We start from the raw sequence: 19,583 nt of genomic DNA on the forward strand, positions 1-19,583 counted from the left end.
TGGCTGAAGGCCGGCATTGCTGCTTCTTACATTGGGGCGGGTCGGACTCCCCCACCCGGAATCGTAGCGCATTCTACACGTTCTCAGGCGGCTTCCTGGGCGGAGGTTCGCTCGGTATCCTCGCAGGAAATTTGTAGGGCAGCCACCTGGAAATCGTTACACACGTTCTCGAGGCACTATCGTCTGCACCTCGCCTCTTCGGTCTCTGGACACTTTGGCGAGCAGGTTCTCCGAGCAGGCCTCGCAGGACCCCACCCGATTTAGGGAAGCTTGGGTACATCCCACTGTCTGGACTGATCCAGGTACGTACAGGGAAAAGAAAATTATTATTTACCTGCTAATTTTCGTTCCTGTAGTACCATGGATCAGTCCAGACGCCCACCGCGTTTGGGTTCTTGATCCTGCTCAGCTCTGCGCTGCTTCTTGCTCGCAGTGTTCTGTGTCTTCACAGTTGTTTCTTTTCGCTGTTTTTCACAGCTCCCTACAAGTTGGTAGGATGTTTGCAGTTACTTGTTGCGGTTACAATTGTTTTCATTATCTGTTTCCACAAACTTGATCCTTCGGGGGTTTCTACTCGGGCTTTGATATACTCAATACTGAACTCCTGCAGAGGGGGTAGTAGTATATATGGATACGCCCCCTCAAAGCTTGTGCTGACTCCATCTGCTGGATTGGGGACATAACCCACTGTCTGGACTGATCCATGGTACTACAGGAACGAAAATTAGCAGGTAAATAATAATTTTCTTTTCCCAGTGTGGCAGAAGAGCTGCAGGACTCCAAATGTTCTCCTTGGGGGGGGGGGGGACTGGCCCCACCACATATACACCCCTGGCAGCGAAAAGACCAAGCCAGGCATGGGTCCCCGACCCCCTGGTCGTCCACCTCAGAACCAGGAGGGATAGCCCCACCAGGACCTAGCAACCTCCTGGGAGGAATTCCTCAAAGTATCTTCTTAATCCTTTTTTTTTTTTTTGGATTGCAGGGATGAGATTGCACCTCTATCATCTGCTGGAGACAGAGAAATACAGAGGAATTGTAGGTGGCACACCAGATTATATGCCAGTGTCAGTGAAACTTTCTCTGTCTCCATCTGCTAGAAGGGAGGCAAAACCCAGGAGTCTGGACTGATCCTGGTATGAACAGGAAAAAGACATTTTAAGTCATTCAGTTAATCATAACCCAAAATCTGAAAACCCAGAAAATGGAGAAAAGGTAGAAAAAAGGAGGTGCACAGTGCTTTTAAGGGTACCTTATATTTCAGGCATGGATGACAAAATTACAAGGCCTGTGTCATCTCTAGGGTTGCACCACATTTTGACTGTGCAGCCATCAGGAACCTCTTCACGGCCCAGCTGATCCATGTAGAGAAGCCTAGCCTGGGATCTTTGGGGGCTTATCACCAGCCCTGCTTCTCAGCCTTCCATCACCAAGGACCTGCCCACTGCTGACATCAGCCAGCAGTAGGGTGAAGAGTCACCTGAACACTGGAGATGGATTCCTGCCTTAGAGGCAAGCCAGAGAGGATCACCTCTTAGAAGTGCCTTTTGGAGGGTGTCCTATGAATGTGACCTGTGAGTGCCCCTTGAATAATCCCTTTTTTGTGATTCATCAAGGTGATGAGAACAAGAGTTCCTGTTCATACCCCAGATCAGTCCAGACAAGTGGATTTTGCATCCCTACCAGCAGATGGAGGCAGAGCATAAAATATTTGAGACACTGCTACATAATCGAGAGTGCCACCTACAGTCCCTCAGTATTTCTCAGTCTCCAGCAGATGGTAGAGGTGCAAACCTGCAGTCTGGAGTTTTAATAAAATAAAAAATAGGCGCTGAAGGACGCCCAAGATCAGAAGTTGGAGATCCTTTTGAAGAGACTGTTAAGAGGTCTAGGTCTTGAGTCTTCGAGCTGCTGTTTGTAATAGCCTGATACAGGTGACTAGGTTGGAAGCAGGTTTGGCCTGTGTAGCAGGTGCCCTGTATGATTTGGTGCGGACGTCAACCTGAAATATGGTTGCCACAGTGGCGGCATGGAGACTCCTGTGGTTGCGCAATTGGTCAACGGATGTGTGGTCTAAAGCGCAGCTTGGTAATCTCTCCTTCAAGGGCAAGCTGGTGGATATGTGATCTAAATCGCAGCTGTGTAATTTTCCTTTTAAGGGGAAGCTGCTGTTTGACGAAGACCTGAAGAAGTTGTTGAAAACCCTGGGGAATCCAAGGGGAATAGATTGCCGGAGGACAAGAATGCTGACAAGAAGACCTTTCCACCGTGTGCCCAGTTTAGGGACTTGCTCTGTTTTTCGGTCTGACAAGATGGCCTTGGGCGCAGGACAAAAGCAGGCCTCAGGTCGGCAGCAGTCGTTTTGGGATTCCTGCTGGATTTCCAGGGATGGGGCCGGTCAGGGACCGGAGGAGGTAAGACTTTGCAATGAAGTCAGGCGGGTCCACTCTTCGGTCAAAGCAGTAGGAGGGAGATTGTCTCACCTTTCTGAGGAATGGACCAGGATCACGACAGACCAGTGGGTTCTTGAAGCGATAAGAGAATTTTCTCGTCCGTTATGGGATGCTTTCTTGGTGTCAAAATCAAGGTGAGACCAAATCAATTTCTTAGTAATAGCTACAGAAGGTGTCAGCAAGCCTGACGTTGTGTGACTTAAACCAGGCACCAACCGGTCCTCTCAATCATTCACCTTCTTATATTTTTATTTTGAACAATATTTTTGTGAAATTTTTCTTTCTTTTTTCTTAAAAATCGTCCTCCATCATTCAGATATAGACTCTTAATTTGTTACTTTGACATATAGTAGCCCAACACGGCCAGTGTTTCACCCTTAAGCTTCTTCAGGGGCAAATGAAAGGCGATTGTAACAGAGTCTTTACCCCGTTCATCAGGACAGCACGTCTCAGCGTTTGTAAACGGAACCTCCTGGTTGGTGCCTGGTTTAAGTCACACAACGTCAGGCTTGCTGACACCTTCTGTAGCTATTACTAAGAAATTGATTTGGTCTCACCTTGATTTTGACAGAATTTGGTTATGGTGGACAGTATTGACTCTTTCTGTTATTAGTTATGCTTTCTTGGTGTCCCATTGCATATCCCAATCCAAGCAAAGGCGATACAGGATTCTCTACTTCGCTTGCAAGATCTGGACTCTATTGTGCCAGTTCCTGCTCCGGAAAGGGGATCCATTTTGGATCTCCAGAATGTCAACCTGGCACTCGGGTGCTGCATTTCTGGATGGAGATGCCACGGATGGTCGTTGTAGCGGTTGGAAAGGAGAATTTCTAATGGCCCTGGATCTGATGGAAGCCTATTTGCATATCCCTATTTGTCCGGAACACCATAAGCTTTTGAGGTTTATGGTCCTGGGACAGCTTTTCCAGTTTGGGACCCTTTCCTTCAGGTTGGCCACGGCACCACTAATGTTCTCATAGATGATGGTGGTGGTGATGGCAATGTTAAGGAGGGAAGGGATTCTGGTCCACCTTTATCTGGATGCCTGGCTCAGTCGAGTAAAGTCTGAAAGGGAATATTGTCAGGTGGTACACTGGGTGATGGAGGTGATACAGTTGCTCAGATGGTGATAAATTTGGCCAAGAGTCATCTGATGCTAAAAATTAGCAGGTTAAGAAACAATTTTCCTACTTTTTTCAGCTTTCTGTAACATATGATTTATTGAATAACTGGTTTTATTTAGATGTGTTTTGATTCACTTTTAACTATTCACTTTGAGCAGTATAGTATTTACTTGAGAACTGACTAAATAATTTTGGATATAATTTTACAATAGTGTTTGATTATTTTAACTATTGCATTGTTTTATAGATATTAGTATATATTTGCTATTATTAAATGTTCCAGGAATTGTCTTGGAATGTTAAATGTCTATTAATCTCAGCATTTTATCATAGAATCCGTTATTGGAATGTTTTAACCTTAGCAAACAGGACTGCTTGTTATTAGGCAAACTTTGTCACATTGTATAATCATCTTACCCTTAATGAATTATTGAGCTATGTGTACTATATCATTGGCACAATCAATAATTAAGAGTTGTTATGGATAAGGGGAAGTATGGTAGAAATTTAAATCCTCTTTCCCACCTTCATCCTCCCCTCCAAAATTGAGATATTAGAATAGGACGTGTCTTGTCAAGTTTTTTATTTATTTTATTTTTTATTTATTTAACTCTTCTATATCTAGCTTCATGACAAGTATCATATCACAAGTAACATATAACAATGTTGTGTGATCCATCAGGTCTTAGGTTTTGTTTAATTACTTTATAACCACACAAATGATATGCATGGGTTATAAACTATGGGGTGGATTTTAAAACGAGCGCGAATAGCCTACTTTTGTTTGCGCTCCAGGCGCAAACAAAAGTACGCTGGATTTTAGTAGATACGTGCGGAGCCGCGCGTATCCGCTAAAATCCTGGATCGGCGTGCGCAAGGCTATCGATTTCGTATAGCCGGCGCGCGCCGAGCCGCACAGCCTACCCCCGTTCCCTCCAAGGCCGCTCCGAAATCGGAGCGGCCTCGGAGGGAACTTTCCTTTGCCCTCCCCTCACCTTCCCCTCCCTTCCCCTACCTAACCCACCCGCCCGGCCCTGTCTAAACCCCCCCCTTACCTTTGTCGGGGGATTTACGCCTCCCAGAGGGAGGCGTAAATCCCCGCGAGTCAGCGGGCCTCCTGCGCGCCGGGACGCGACCTGGGGGCAGGTCCGGAGGGCGCGGCCACGCCCCCGGGCCGCCCCGGGCCGTAGCCACGCCCCCGGAACACTCCCGACACGCCCCGAAAACGCTGCGCGGTTCGGGCCCGCCCCCCGACACGCCCCCTCCGAAAACCCCGGGACTTACGCGAGTCCCGGGGCTCTGCGCGCGCCGGTAGGCCTATGTAAAATAGGCTTCCCGGCGCGCAGGGCCCTGCTCGCGTAAATCCGCCCGGTTTTGGGCGGATTTACGCGAGCAGGGCTCTGAAAATCCGCCCCTATGAGTATATATGCATGCAGACATGCTCATGTGTGCAAAAACTGTGAGCTGTGTAAGTTCGGACTTATCTGGAAAAGTAGCGGTCCTTCTCCAAATAAATCCCAATTTATTCTGCAAAGTAGCGGCATTTTGCCGGAGAAGTCTGAAAAGTGCTACTTGTCTATCTAATTAGCACTTTTTGGACTTACCTGAGTATGTAAGATAGCTGGATAAGTCTAAAACACAGCACTATCTGGATAAGTTAAAATTTGTCTAAGTAGCAGCAAGGATGATACTTAGCCGAGTAAGTCGAAATTTAGCCAGATAAGTGTGTGCAAATGATATACCTGCATTTCCTGTTCAAACCCCAGATCAATCCAGACAAGTGGGTTTTGCATTCCTACCAGCAGATGGAGACAGAATAAAAAACATTTCAGGCACTGCTACATAACAGAGAGTGCCACCTGCACTCCCTCAGTATTTCTCTGGTTCCAGCAGATGCTAGAAGTGCAGACCTGCAGTCTGAGAGAAATTGAAAAAAAAAGAAAAGAAAAAGTAAAGAAAATTTATCGGAAGGACTGCTCCCTGAGGTGTTAGGCACCTTCATGGGCCATCCCTCAGGTGGAGCCGGGCAAGCGTGGGGTTGGTAATCCCTATGTGGTCTCTGGTTTCTGGAGGGGTTGATAGCCAGTGGTCTGGCTCCCTCTCTCCTTCCATGGTCTCCTCCCCAGGGCCTTCGTCCAGATCAGGGAAGTATATCTTTTAGTAAGGGTTTTTCACTTGAAGGGGAGCTGTGCCTTTAATTTAAAAAAAATAAATAAATAAGAAGGCTAGGCTTGCTGGCAAGGCCTGTCAGCAGTGGGAGGCTTCAGCGGGATCTGAAAGCACCATGGGGAGTGAGATTTTCAGGCCCTCATTAGCCCAGGGGTCTGCAGCAGTTTGAGGAGGGTGGAACGCTGGCCTCATTAACTGTGCATCGCTGCGATCGGACCACATGCCGCTGAGAAGATGGCACCAGCTTCTCTCCACATGGGGATCCTGTAAGGCGTGCGGCTCGCTTTTTTTCACTCGTGTTTTTGAGATGCATTTACCCCCATAAGTCAGCTTTTACACGCATAAGTCAGGAGATTATATAATGTGCATGGCAATGAAATTACCAGTTATACCAATTAGTCTACCAGTTTGCCCAGTCCATCTGCAGCTCATGAAGATCCTCTTGGCTCTTCAGCCTGAGGTCCCCCTATTTCACCCATCCAGTCATTTTTTTCACTTTTAAGATATTTATGATCACTTACCTCAGATATTGAAGAGGAGTAAATATACGCATGTAAAAGACTTACACGAGTCACTTTGGCAGGCTGCATAACATTTACAACTTATGCATGTAAATGTTGGTCCCTCCCCAAAAGGCCCCTGGACTGCCCCTTTTTTGCAGGCATAAACGCATGTGTTGCAGTTTTTAAGGCAGCATATACTCGCATACGTGCCATTTTGGGCGCGCGCACACACATGCAAATTTTTTCTCTCACTTCTTTATTGCCTATTACTGAAACATGGCTGTTACATCAACTGAGATGTGTCCTTCAGGATTCGTTACATGTACAACCTGCAGAGTGAAAAAGAAAGGAGGAGGAATGACTGTTGTTGCTCACAACTCAAATATCTGCTACTAAAGCTAGAAGGCTCATTGTTGCTCATTGTCCCTTCAGTTATTATCACATAGGATCTCTCTTATTAATTTAGATGGATACTTTACTTGTATTAGGAGATTTCAATATTTATGCTGACATGGTTATGATAGGAGATGATGCAATTTTTTTCTCAACTGTGCTGAGCTTTAAGCAATGTGTGGACTCAGCTACACACAAAATGGGCTATACTTTGGATTTAATATTTGTACGGGGCTCCATATTATTTAGTTTGAAGGTGGGAACTTGGAAATTATGTCTGTGGCGTGATCAGATCTCTCGGCTATCTTATTTACATGTATAGGCTTTATTCCTGTTTACAACATTGTAAATCCATTTTGTAATTATAGAACTAGAAAAAAATCTGACAGCCACTAATTTTTTGGAGGCACTGGGTGATCTGGAACTGTTTTCAAAACATACCATTTTTTCTAAAGCAGTAGAATATTGTAATACTTCAAGCTCATGCACAATTGACAGAATAGCTCCTATAAAATCTTAACATTTGAAATCTAGTAAATCAGTTCCTTGGTATAATGAGGAATTTTGGTCCATAAAATGAGAAGGTAGGAAACTAGAAAGGACCTGGTGAAAAACATCCTCATCAGAGGATAGACTTAAATACAGAATATATCTAAAAGAATACACTAGGAAAATTCGGTGAGTATAAGCTTCTTCAGATAATAAATCAAGAGCTATTTTTGAAACAGTGAACAAACGTAAATTGGGAGCTTTGCAAAATACAATGAAAATAGTAATTAGAATGTTGTCAGCAGCTCCGTAAAGCAAATGCTTTTGCAGAATGTTATAAAATAAAAATAGAGACTATTAGAGATGAATTGGATAGTTCATCCATTGATTTTTTTTAAGATTCTTCTCCTCACTTAAATCTCAGTATTTTACCAACTGCAGATGTTTCATCTCAATTGTTATCCTTTCAACCAGTAACCATGAAGGAGATACAAAGGATTATTATCAAAGCTAAACCTAGCAGGTACCTTTACAACTCTGATCCTTCCTGGTTAACTAAAGAATGCATTAATGACCTAATTATTGCACTTCAGCATATTATTAATCTGTCTGCAGGAAGGAAAATTTCCAGATTAACTGAAGAAGACAATCATTAATTCAAAACTGAAAAAGAACAATTAAGATCCCTCTACAAGTGGAAACTAGCAACCTATATTAAACCTGCTTTTTTTTAGGAAAATTATGTCTTTGTAGGAAGAGACTGATTTCCTGAATTCATATACAAGAGACTGCTCTTCTATCTCTGGTTGATGACCTTTCATCGTCCTTTTTGATTTAGCAGCAGCCTTCGACACTGTGGACCATGGCATATTGATAGCTCACCTTTCTGTCCTTAGTGTCGGATGCACAATGCTAATTTGTTTACTTCTTTTATTTTTGCACAATAAGCATCAGTCAGTCCAAGTCGCACAAGAAATATCAGACACATGGATGCTTAAGTATGGAGTCCAGCAGGGCTCCTTTATTTCACCCATTTTATTTAATATCTCTGTAAAATAAAGCTCCAACAGACAGGATTATTACCACGCTGTGATTTTATATTCAAGCTACCATTTCTAGGTATAATTTCTGCTCTCCGTCCCGTGGTAATAATCCAGCCTGTTGGAGCTTTATTTTACAGAGATACTCCCCTGAAGAAAGACGCAAAGTCTGAGGGATTCAAGTTAAAGTCAGACAGCATACAGGAGGTTGGAAGGTATCCACCTTGAAAATTATCAAGCAATATGGTGAAACTAACGAAGGTAACATCTTGCCAAGAATATAATGGATGTCATGAAGTTTTGGGGACTTTAAATTAAGAAAAAATCTCTCAAAAAAATAAGAGTATAAAACATTAATGGAGGTGGTAGGAGGTTAATGATTACAATGCATAAACGGTGCAGGGACGCCTACACCTTCCACCTTCTCCAAAAATTAATGGTTTTTAAATAAAATAAAAAATTGAAGAAAAAGTACTTCTATTAACTGTGTAGGCATTGAGAATAAACATGAAAAGTACAGTATATTAAGGTAATAAGTATGGTTTAAAAAATAGCTTAAACTACAGTGATAGAACAGTAGGGGCTGTTCTTTAGATGAATATATAATTAATAGATCACTGTTTAGATGGTGTTGATATATACACATTTTTCTTTAGCCAGGTAACTTCCGTGTTATCTGGTTAAATGTTTTTGAATATGGATCTCTAAATTAATTAATTAATTGACTAGAATATTTCGGAAAGACACTGTCTGAAATAGCAAACATTTCGTGCTTGAACTGGCTCAGTGAGAGCCCTATATATTGCCAAGAAGGAGATCTGGGTTTCCACTCTGACCCTACTCCTGTTCCCACAAGCGATTGGGAGTATGATGACTCCAGGAGGGAACAGGGTCAGAGACAGCATTGTGTACCCAGAATCTTTTAGATTCGCTACTACTCTTGATTGCTTGAGCTCAGGTTCTCGGAGTCCCAGTTCACAGTTAGAAGTGGAAGTCAAGGGGGTGGGAAGATTCAATTTAATGGGAGAAGAAACCTGAAAGTTGCCAGTGATGAGCCTTAGGTGCTTGTCTTGCATGCTGCCAGCAGAAAGATTCAGCGTGGGATTGGGACAGGTCAGGATGATCAACAGAGAATCATTGACTGTCTCCATTTCTGTTTCAGGACAGGCTAATCCAGCACATTTAATTTTGATTTAATTTTAATTAATCTATTACTCTTTTAGTTTTCATAAATCCTGCAGTGTCTTTGATTTGAAGGTCAGCTCTTCATCTAATCCTGCCCCTTCCTTTTTCCTTTGGATACAGGTATCTGATCAAATTTTTAGCCAAACTGGCAGAGCATCAGGAGGAAAACAAGATGACACCAAGCAACATTGCTATTGTCCTAGGACCCAACTTGCTCTGGACGCGTCGTGATGGGTAAGGTAACTGCAGTAATGTAAAGAGCAGACTTTTTATCTGGCCCATATTAAATGAGACAGACACTCATTTTCAATAACAAATTGACCATTTTTTCAGCTTCGACCTTTAATAAGCTGCTCTAATTCAGGGGTACTCAACTCCAGTTCTTAAGGTCCATAAACAGTTCTGGTTCCACTATATATGCACAATGATCATTCATGAAGTATATCTGCATATGTTTGTGTATGATTTCAGTTATCTGTAGTTTGTGATTATTCTGAAAAACAGACTTGGTTGTGAACATTAAAGACGGTAACTTTTCTTTTGGTGCACGGGTGCACATATGCATGTGTTTGCTGGCATGCGCACATGGCCGCATCCATTTATTAACATGCACACGTATATGCGCACGTTATAAAATCAGCAGGACATGCATACATGTGCGCACCATTTTATATGGGTGCGTGCAAATGCTGCATCTACCATGTAAGTGGGGGTATTTTGTAAGATATGCACGCCGACGCCAAATACCCATTCCCTGTCGTACCCAGATCAGTCCAGACTCCTGGGTTTTGCCTCCCTTCCAGCAGATGGAGACAGAAGTTTTGACAGACTGCCTTATATCCCCAGGTGCCATCTACAGTCCGTCAGTATTTTTCTGTCTCCAGCAGATGGTGGAGGTGCAAAACCTAAAGTCTGATTTGATTATTTAGTGAAGATAATTTTTTGTGGTGATATGTTAGTCTGATAGGTTGAGTTTAATCAGTTTATAGCAATAATGGTGGTAGTAGCAGCTCGGCTGAGGAGGGAAGGTCTGTTGGTGCATCCCTACCTCGACGACTGGCTGATTCGGATGAAATCGGAGTCGCTTTGCCATTCAGCTGTCAGCCGGGTGCTTCAACTTCTGCGGACACTCGGGTGGGTTGTCAGGCTTTCCAAGAGTCATCTGGTGCCCTCTCAATCATTGGAGTTCCTGGGGGCACGGTTCGATACTCAGCAGGGAAGGGTGTTCCTTATGGCGGAGTGCATTCTGAAGCTGCAGGTCAGATTCGGGTGTTATTGTCCAAACATCCTCCCCGAGTTTGGGATTACTTGAGATTACTAGGTTCAATGACGTCTACTCTGGAGTTGGTCCCTTGGTCTTTTGCTCACATGTGGCCTTTGCAATTGGCGTTGCTTTCTCGGTGGAGTCCAATTTCGGAGCAATTTCATCTTCCCATGCCTCTGACGGAGTCTGCGAGATCCAGTATCGATTGGTGGCTTATCTCGGACAACTTGAGTCGCGGAGTACCCTTGGTTGTGCCAGAGTGGATGCCAGTCTCTCCAGCTGGGAAGCAGTCTGTCTGCAAAAGACCGTGCAGGGCCAATGGTCCTGAGAGGAATCTCAGTGGTCCATCAATCGCCTGGAGACCAGGGCGGTACATTTAGCTCTGCAGGCATTTCTCCCGATGCTTCAGGGGAAATCGGTCAGGGTGTTATCAGACAATGCGACCACAGTGGTTTATATCAATCGCCAAGGAGGTACCAAGAGCAGACCTGTGGCATTGGAAGCTCATCAGTTGAACTGCTGGGTGGAGCGGAATCTGGTCAGCATTGTGGCATCTCACATAGCCGGGGTTGACAATATTCACGCAGATTTTCTCAGTCGGCAGCGTCTAGATCCCGGGGAGTGGGAGTTAGCCGAGGATGCCTTTTAGAGCATTTGAGACGCTTGGGGCACGCCCAGCATGGATCTGATGGCAACTTTTCAAAATGCCAAGGCTCTGCGCTTCTTCACTTGCTGCATAGACACAGGAGCGGAAGGTGTAGACGTTCTGGTTCTTCCCTGGCCAAGAAATGTTCTTCTGTATGTCTTTCCGCCTTGGCTGTTGATCAGCAAAGTACTCAGGAGGATAGAGCTTCATCCATCGGAGGTCGTACTCGTAGCTCCAGAATGGCAGAGACGTCCATGGTTTGCAGATCTTGTCAATTTGACGGTGGCGGGGCCTCTGCAATTTCAGGACCTTCCGAACTTTCTACATCAGGGTCCCGTCTTTTTCGACAAGGCGGATCGTTTTTGTCTAGCGGCATGGCTTTTGAGAGGCAGCATCTGAAGAGTAAGGGTTATTCAGACGCGGTGGTCACTACCCTCCTGAGATCTCGTAAAATGTCTACTTCACTCGCGTATGTCCGGGTATGGAAAGTTTTCGAGTCTTGGTGTGTAGAACGTGAGGTTCTTCCTCTCCGGGTGTCGGTGTCTGATATCTTGGGCTTTCTCCAGGATGTTTTATCCAAGGGCTTGTTTTGTAGTTCTCTGAGAGTGCGAGTGGCAGCTCTTGGTAATTTGCGCAGTTCGGTCCAGGGGGTAGCGTTAGCTTCACATCTGGATGTGGCTCGTTTTCTTAGGGGTGCTAAGCACTTGCGTCCTCCACTCAGACACCCCTGTCCTTCCTGGAATCTAAACTTGGTTCTCACAGCTCTATGTGCTGCACCGTTTGAACCTCTGAAATGGGCTACGTTGAAAGATCTAACATTAAAGATAGTTTTTCTGGTAGCAATTACTTCAGCGCATAGGGTGTCCAAGATCCAGCCTTGTCGTACAGAGAGCCTTTTCTACAAATTTTTGATTCTGGAGTCTCCCTGCAAGACAGTTCCTTCATTTCTTCCCAAGGTGGTTTCCGCATTTCATTTGAATTGATCGGTGGAGCTCCCGTCGTTTCCGGGCCTGGACAGGTCGGATTCCGTCTCTAGAGATTTGCTGAAGCTGGATGTTTGTAGAGTCTTACTGTGCTATCTTAAGGTGATGAACAGTTTTCGATGTCTGACCATCTTTTTGTGCTATGGAGTGGACCGAAAAGAGGTCATATGGCATCTAAGAGCACAATCGCCCGCTGGTTGAAAGAAGCAATCAATTCAGTATACTTGTTGCATGGGAAACCCCTACCATTCGGAGTTCGGGCTCATTCTACCGCTCACAGGCGGCATCTTGGGCGGAGTGCCAACAGTGTAGAGCGGCTACATGGAAGTCTTTGCATACTTTCGCAAGACATTACAGGTTGGATGTCCAGGCCCCAGGATCGGGGGGATTTGGAGAAGGAGTGCTTTGCGCGGGCCTCTCCGGGTCCCACCCCAGGTAAGGAGAGCTCTGGTACATCCCAGGAGTCTGGACTGATCCAGGTACATACAGGGAAAGGAAAATTAGTTCTTACCTGTTAATTTTTGTTCCTGTAGTACCACGGATCAGTCCAGAGTCTCGCCCGTTGCCTAGAGGAGTCGGAGAGTCCGCTTATTCCTTCTCTGTTCTTTGTTTCGCATCTGCAGATCAAACTTCTTTTTCCATGTTCTACAGGTTCTGTTCCCATTTGCGGTTAGTGATCCATTTTGAGTTCCGTGTTTGGGTGTATAAAGTTAGTTTGGGTTTATTACCATTCTGCTTTGTCACTGAGTAATACTGACGGACTGTAGGTGGCACCTGGGGATATAAGGCAGAGTCTGTCAAAACTTCTCTGTCTCCATCTGCTGGAAGGGAGGCAAAACCCAGGAGTCTGGACTGATCCGTGATACTACAGGAACGAAAATTAACAGGTAAGAACGAATTTTCCTTTTCCCTGCTCCATTCCCAGTTCGCCCAGCTAAAGGATAGGACTTGTTTACCCCCCAGCTAACTAGCCTGTTTTTTACCCTACCTGCTTCGACCCTTAAAATCCTGCTGAGTAGCCTAATTTTTTTTGTTTTTCTACTTGCACCTCCTCCATAGCAGAAGTAAAATTACGTGGTAGGGGACCCCGGCGCGTGCTTGTGCACATAAGTACTTACATGCACATACGGGCCGATTCTGTAAAGTGCGCTTGGCCGTGCGCACTGTTCAACATGCTTTTGGCCACATGTTTTTGAAGGACGTCTATTACCCCTTATACTGTAAGGGGTTTAGCGCCTCGAAAACATGCAGCCAAACCCTTTGAAAACTAATAGTGCTCATCACATGCAAATCCATGTTGATGGACCAATATGTGCATTTTACGCTCATAAATTAACATCTGCCCAAGGAACCTGGAAAAGTGTTCAGAAAAGCAGAAAATATTGCTTTCCCTGTACGTACCAGGATCAGTCCAGACCGTGGGTTATGTCCCCCTTCCAGCAGATGGAGTCAGAGCAAAAACTTAGAGGGCGGTCCCTCATAATTGGTGCGCCCTCTGTAAACCTTCGGTATTTCTCTGACTCCAGCAGATGGCAGTTGCACCTTCGGTTCCCCAGTTCATTTAGAGGATAGTTTACAGAATTTCTTTATTCTTTGTTTTCCTCTAATTCTTTCCTTGGATGGATCAGTTATAAAGTTTAAAAAAAAAAAAAAAGCCTCAGTGTTCAGCTTCTCTGGAGACTTGCAGGCAAAACTTTTTCAGTGACAGATCTGTCTTGTACATTCCGTCTTATGTTATTCTGTTGTTTTTGGGGTAAGTGTTTACTTATTTCTTACAGCCAGTATTTCAGCTGCCTTATGGGTGAATGTTGGTGGTCCAACCTCTCCCCCACGACCCCCTGCTGTCCTGAGATGCCGTTTCTTCCTCTGGGCAGCCTAACAGTTGCAGAGACGCGCCATTCCTCTGACTGAACGGGAGAGCGGGTCGTTTCTGACAGGTAGCAGCACTGAATTTCTTGTTCCTGTGAGGAGCTGGGAGAGGGGTGGTCCAGTCCCTTCCCCGTGGAGACCCCTGAGAAGTCTCATACCTCAGGGGTCTCATCAGAGAAGTAAAATCCCTCTGTCACTTTCACATCCCTGAGAAGCCTCATACCTCAGGTCTCTCATCAGAGAAGTAAAATCCCTCTGTCACTTTCTCATCCCTGAGAAGTCTCATACCTCTGGGGTCTCGTCAGAGAAGTAAAATCCCTCTGTCACTTTCACATCCCTGAGAAGCCTCATACCTCAGGTCTCATCAGAGAAGTAAAATCCCTCTGTCACTTTCACATCCCTGAGAAGCCTCATACCTCAGGTCTCTCATCAGAGAAGTAAAATTCCTCTGTCACTTTAACATCCCTGAGAAGTCTCATACCTCAGGTCTCTCGTCAGAGAAGTAAAATTCCTCTGTCACTTTAGGCTGTCTGGAGGGGAAAAGAAAAAGGAAAAAGAGGAAAGGTTTTTACTTTTTATTAATCAATACCCTGTACGAGGACCGGCAGCTTACGGGGGAAGGAGCAGAGAGCAGTTCTCTCCCGCTCGCAGCAGCCAGGCACAGAAGGACTTTGCCATTCCCGCAGCAACTCCTCACCCCCCCTCCCTCCCGATGCCTCGATTGCCATTTTATATCCACATGTGGAGAGCCAGCCTGCTGCACCTGTTTCTTTGCCAGACGGGGGAAGGGAATTCTCATTTTACTACTGATTTTGTACTTTTATTACACCTACATATCGCTCCATGGTGAGACCACACCTTGAATACTGTGTACAATTCTGGTCGCCACATCTCAAAAAAGATATAATTGCAATGGAGAAGGTACAGAGAAGGGCTACCAAAATGATAAAGAGAATGGAACAGCTCCCCTATGAAGAAAGGCTGAAGAGGTTAGGGCTGTTCAGCTTGGAGAAGAGACGACTGAGGGGGGATATGATAGAGGTCTTTAAGATCATGAGAGGTCTTAAATGAGTAGATGTGACTCTGTTATTTACACTTTCGAATAATAGAAGGACTAGGGGGCATTCCATGAAGTTAGCAAGTAGCACATTTAAGGCTAATTGGAGAAAATTCTTTTTCACTCAATGCACAATAAAGCTCTGGAATTTGATGCCAGAGGATATGGTTAGTGCAGTTAGAGTAGCTGGGTTCAAAAAAGGTTTGGATAAGTTCTTGGAGGAGAAGTCCATTAACGGCTATTAATCAAGTTTACTTAGGGAATAGTCACTGCTATTAATTGTATCAGTAGCATGGGATCTTCTTAGTGTTTGGATAATTGCCAGGTTCTTGTGGCCTGGTTTGGCCTCTGTTGGAAACAGGATGCTGGGCTTGGTGGACCCTTGGTCTGACCCAGCATGGCAATTTCTTATGTTCTTATGTTCTTAATTTAAGCTCTGTGCAACCGGCTGACCTAGAGCCTGCCTCTCCTCCCGATGCGGCCCCTCCCCCAGGAGGGGCCTTAACGAGATAGCAGGCCTTTTCTTCTAAGTTTGTGATTTTAATGCACAAAGCTTTTTTTAGAAGCGGAGGCTGAATGGCAGGAGGAGGGACTTATACCAGCAAAGGTCCCCAGGCCATCAGGTGTGTTGGATCCCTCTAGGGGACAGTCAGGACGGACAGCTGTTAATTCCTCGGGGTCTTTAGCTCCTAATCTGCCAGACCCTGGGTGGGGGGCTGTGTGTGGACGCCAATCGACGCAGGGGCAGTGGACGCCAGTTCAGTTAGCGTGGCCCATCAACTGTCTGGAGACAAGAGTGGTTCATCTGGTGCTGAAGCGCTTTCTGCCTCTAGTCCAAGGCTGAGCAGTCCGAATCCTCTCCAACAACGCAACGACAGTGGCATGCATCAACCATCAGGGAGGGACAAGGAGTCTCCATGTTGCTCAGGAGACAAACAAGCTAATGCCATGGGCGTAACTCCATTTGTCCCATCTGGTGGCATCTCACATTGTAGGTGTAGACAATGTTCAAGCAGAATTCTTACGTCGCCAACACTTAGATCCCGGGGAGAGAGAGCTGTCCCAGGAAGCAGTGTCTCTCCTCTTCACACGATGGGGGACTCTCCATCTCGATCTGATGGTCACTCAAAGGAACGCGAAGGCTCCGCGCTTCTTCAGTCACAGAAGAAGAACAAGGCGCAGAGGGCGTCGATGCCTTAGTCCTCCTGTGGCCACGGGACTTCCTGCTCTACGTCTTTCCGCCTTGGCCCCTAGTGGGAAAGGTGCTCCGAAGAATAGAGTCACCAGGGGCCCATGATCCTGGTAGTTCCAGAATGGCCTCGACGGCCGTGATTTGCAGACTTGGTCAACCCTAGCAGTGGACGGCCCGCTTCGACTGAGACATCTGCCGAACCTTCTCCGACAGGGCCCAGTATTTTTCGACAAGGGAGATCGCTTCTGTCTAGCGACCTGGCTTTTGAGCGAAGGCGCCGGCTGAGAAGAGGAGGGTACCCAGAGGCTGTTATCTCCACTCTTCTCAAGGCTAGGAAGTCTTCCACCTCCATGTCCTATGTCCGGATCTGGAAAGTTTTGGAGTCTTGGTGCCAGTCCACACAACTTTCTCCACATCATGCGACAATACCCCAGATCTTATCTTTCTTGCAGCGAGGTCTGGAGATGGGATTAGCCTACAATTCCCTCAGAGTACAGGTGGCCGCCCTTGGTGCCCTCCATCATCAGGATGGAACTACTCTTTCATCGCACCCTGACATAGTCCGGTCCTTAAAGGGAGTCAAGCATGTGAAGCCACCGATATGCAATTTAGGTCCTTCGAATTCTAGGCGGTTCACCGTTTGAACCTCTGAAGAGAGCTACCCTCAAGGACCTCACTCTCAGGACAGTATTCCTGGTGTCTATCTGTTCCGCTCGCAGAATTTCAGAGCTTCAAGCCTTGTCATGTAGAGAGCCTTATCTACGCTTCACGGATTCATGGGTATCCTTGTGCACCGTACCATCTTTTCTACCAAAGGTGGTCTCGTTCTTTCATTTGAATCAGTTGGTGGAGCTGCCATCCTTCCAGGATGAGGATTCCAGAGAGCTTAGACGCCTCAATGTCAAGTGCGTCCTCCTTCGATGTCTGGAGGCTACCAATGCTTCCGTTTATCGGATTACCTCTTGTCCTCTGGAGTGGTCCCCAGAAGGGAAACAAGGCTTCTAAAACCACCATTGCCCGCTGGCTAAAGGAAGCAATTTCTACGGCGTACGTTGGCGCTGGGCGTCCACCGCCAGACTTTATAAAGGCTCATTCTCTCCGAGCTCAAGCAGCCTTCTGGGCAGAAAGCCGATCGGCCTCTCCACAGGAGATTTGCAGAGCAACTACCTGGAAGTCGTTACACACATTCGCGCGTCACTATCGCTTGAATCTTCAACCACCGATCATGGGCTCCTTTGGGGCTCAGGTCATTCGAGCTGGGCTATCAGTGGCCCATCCTACTTAGGGAAGCTTTGGTACATCCCACGGTCTGGACTGATCCTGGTACGTACAGGGAAAAGAAAATTATTCCTTACCTGCTCATTTTCGTTCCTGTAGTACCATGGATCAGTCCAGACGCCCACCCTACGGATTGTTGGGGGTTCTTTGGGATAATCTTTCAGTTCGACTGTGTAATTATTTCAGGATCGGTTTGGGAATGATTAAGAGTTCAGGTTGCAAGCTTTTTGTTTAGACTTGTTTACAGTTGATATTCAGTTTTGTATTGAACCATGATATTCAGTTTGTATTGATCCATCCAAAGTGTTTTTCCTTATTGCTTAGATATTCTTAATATTGAAGGTTTACAGAGGGTGCACCAGTTATTAGGGACTGCCCTCTCAGTTTTTTCTCTGACGCCATCTGCTGGAAGGGGGACATAACCCACAGTCTATACTGATCCATGGTACTACAGGAACGAAAATTAGCAGGTAAGGAATAATTTTCTTTTTCTGTATACCCTCCGAGTTAATATCCTAACGATATTAAGTCGGAGGAACCAACAATGTAAAAAAAAAAATTTTTTTTTTTAAATGTGCTGGCTGGTCCAGTTAGAAGAAGGGACACTCAGTTTTACTAGTGTCCGTTTTTCTAATCGATCATTGTCAGCGGGTTTGGAAAACAGATGCTCGTAAAATTGAGCATCGGTTTCTGAACCCGCTGACAGAGCCATCTCTCCTGGGCCAAGGAGGCGCTAGGGGCGCATAATCGTCCCTAGCGCCTCCTTTTAGCATGATCCCTCATTTAAATATAAAATTGTGCGCCCAGGAAAGGTGGCTGGGCACACATCAGGAGAGCGGGCACTCAATACAAATCACCCGTTCTCCCGCAATGTTTACTGAATCGACCTGATTGTTGCTTATGGATCCAAACTGCCCATGTCCCGCTCAGACTCCACCCACGCCCCGCCCATTTTTCTGTCTTTTGCTTTATAAAATCCATGCTCACGCTGGCCGGAGACACACGTATCTCATGAGTTTGGCACGCGTAGCCCTTTTATAATCTACCAGTAAGGTTTTTAATGCTGTTCAGACAAGAAGCTCATTAACAAACTTAGCAGACCTGGGGTTGTTGCACCGGTGGTGGACCCTTTGCCCGAGGTGGGCTTGATGCAACCTGTAGGGCAAGTCCCACGGGTCCCGACCGTCAGGAGGCAAAGCTGACTAGGAGACGAGGCCAACTGGAGCTTCGCCAATACCAGCCCCCATTCCCCACAGGTTGAGCCCTTGGGTGCCGCGGCTGGCTGGTCTTAGGTGGGCTTCTATGTGACGACTCCCAGTAGATGAGATGCAAGGGTTGCCGAGGACCAGCAGAGGTATCAAGGGACCAGCGTAGATCTGGACGAGGTAGGGATCCAGAGACCCGGACGCCAAGAGGAACAGGGTGGAGACAGGTGGCGCCCAGGAAATAGAAAGCTGAAGCCTGAAAGGCCAAGTCCAGGGAGATACTGAAGTCGTAGTCAAAGGCAGGCTGGTGTCACGGCAGGCAGCTGAGCAAACAAGGTACAGAGTCAAATGGAGCAAGGGTCAAAGCCAGAAAGTCAGTCCAGTGCGTGGTCCAACGTAGCGAGGGTCAAAGCCAAAGGTCAGTCCTGAGCGTAGTCCAATGTAGCAAGGGTCAAAGCCAAAGGTCACTCCTGAGCAGGGTCCAACGTAGCAAGGGTCAAAGCCAAAGGTCAGTCCAGCAAGACAAGGAAGGGACCAAGGTACGGGTCAGGAACAGGAACCAGGAACGGAGTCAGGATCAGGAACCAGGAACGATGGGCAACGAGCACACAAACAAATGTGGAGACCTGTTGCCAAGGCAAGGAACTAGTGGCGGGCCCTGCCTTATATAGCAGGGCCTGATCATGTCATCATCCGGGGCCATGGGCTAGTTTCCTGCCGCTGCCCCTTTGAA

At 46.2% G+C, this 19,583-nt stretch overlaps 1 protein-coding gene across 1 annotated transcript in view; it reads left to right on the top strand.

Moving 5' to 3' along the window:
• The window catches only part of SH3BP1 (SH3 domain binding protein 1), a 153,480-nt gene that overhangs the window by 104,657 nt on the left and 29,240 nt on the right, over window positions 1-19,583 (top strand). Inside the window, exon 14 of the mRNA XM_029590101.1 lies at window positions 9,477-9,590. Coding sequence (XP_029445961.1) covers window positions 9,477-9,590 — 114 coding nt within the window. The remainder of the gene's footprint in view (window positions 1-9,476; window positions 9,591-19,583) is intronic.

The sequence above is a fragment of the Rhinatrema bivittatum genome, chromosome 2 (assembly GCF_901001135.1).
Source record: "Rhinatrema bivittatum chromosome 2, aRhiBiv1.1, whole genome shotgun sequence".
NCBI lineage: Eukaryota > Metazoa > Chordata > Amphibia > Gymnophiona > Rhinatrematidae > Rhinatrema > Rhinatrema bivittatum.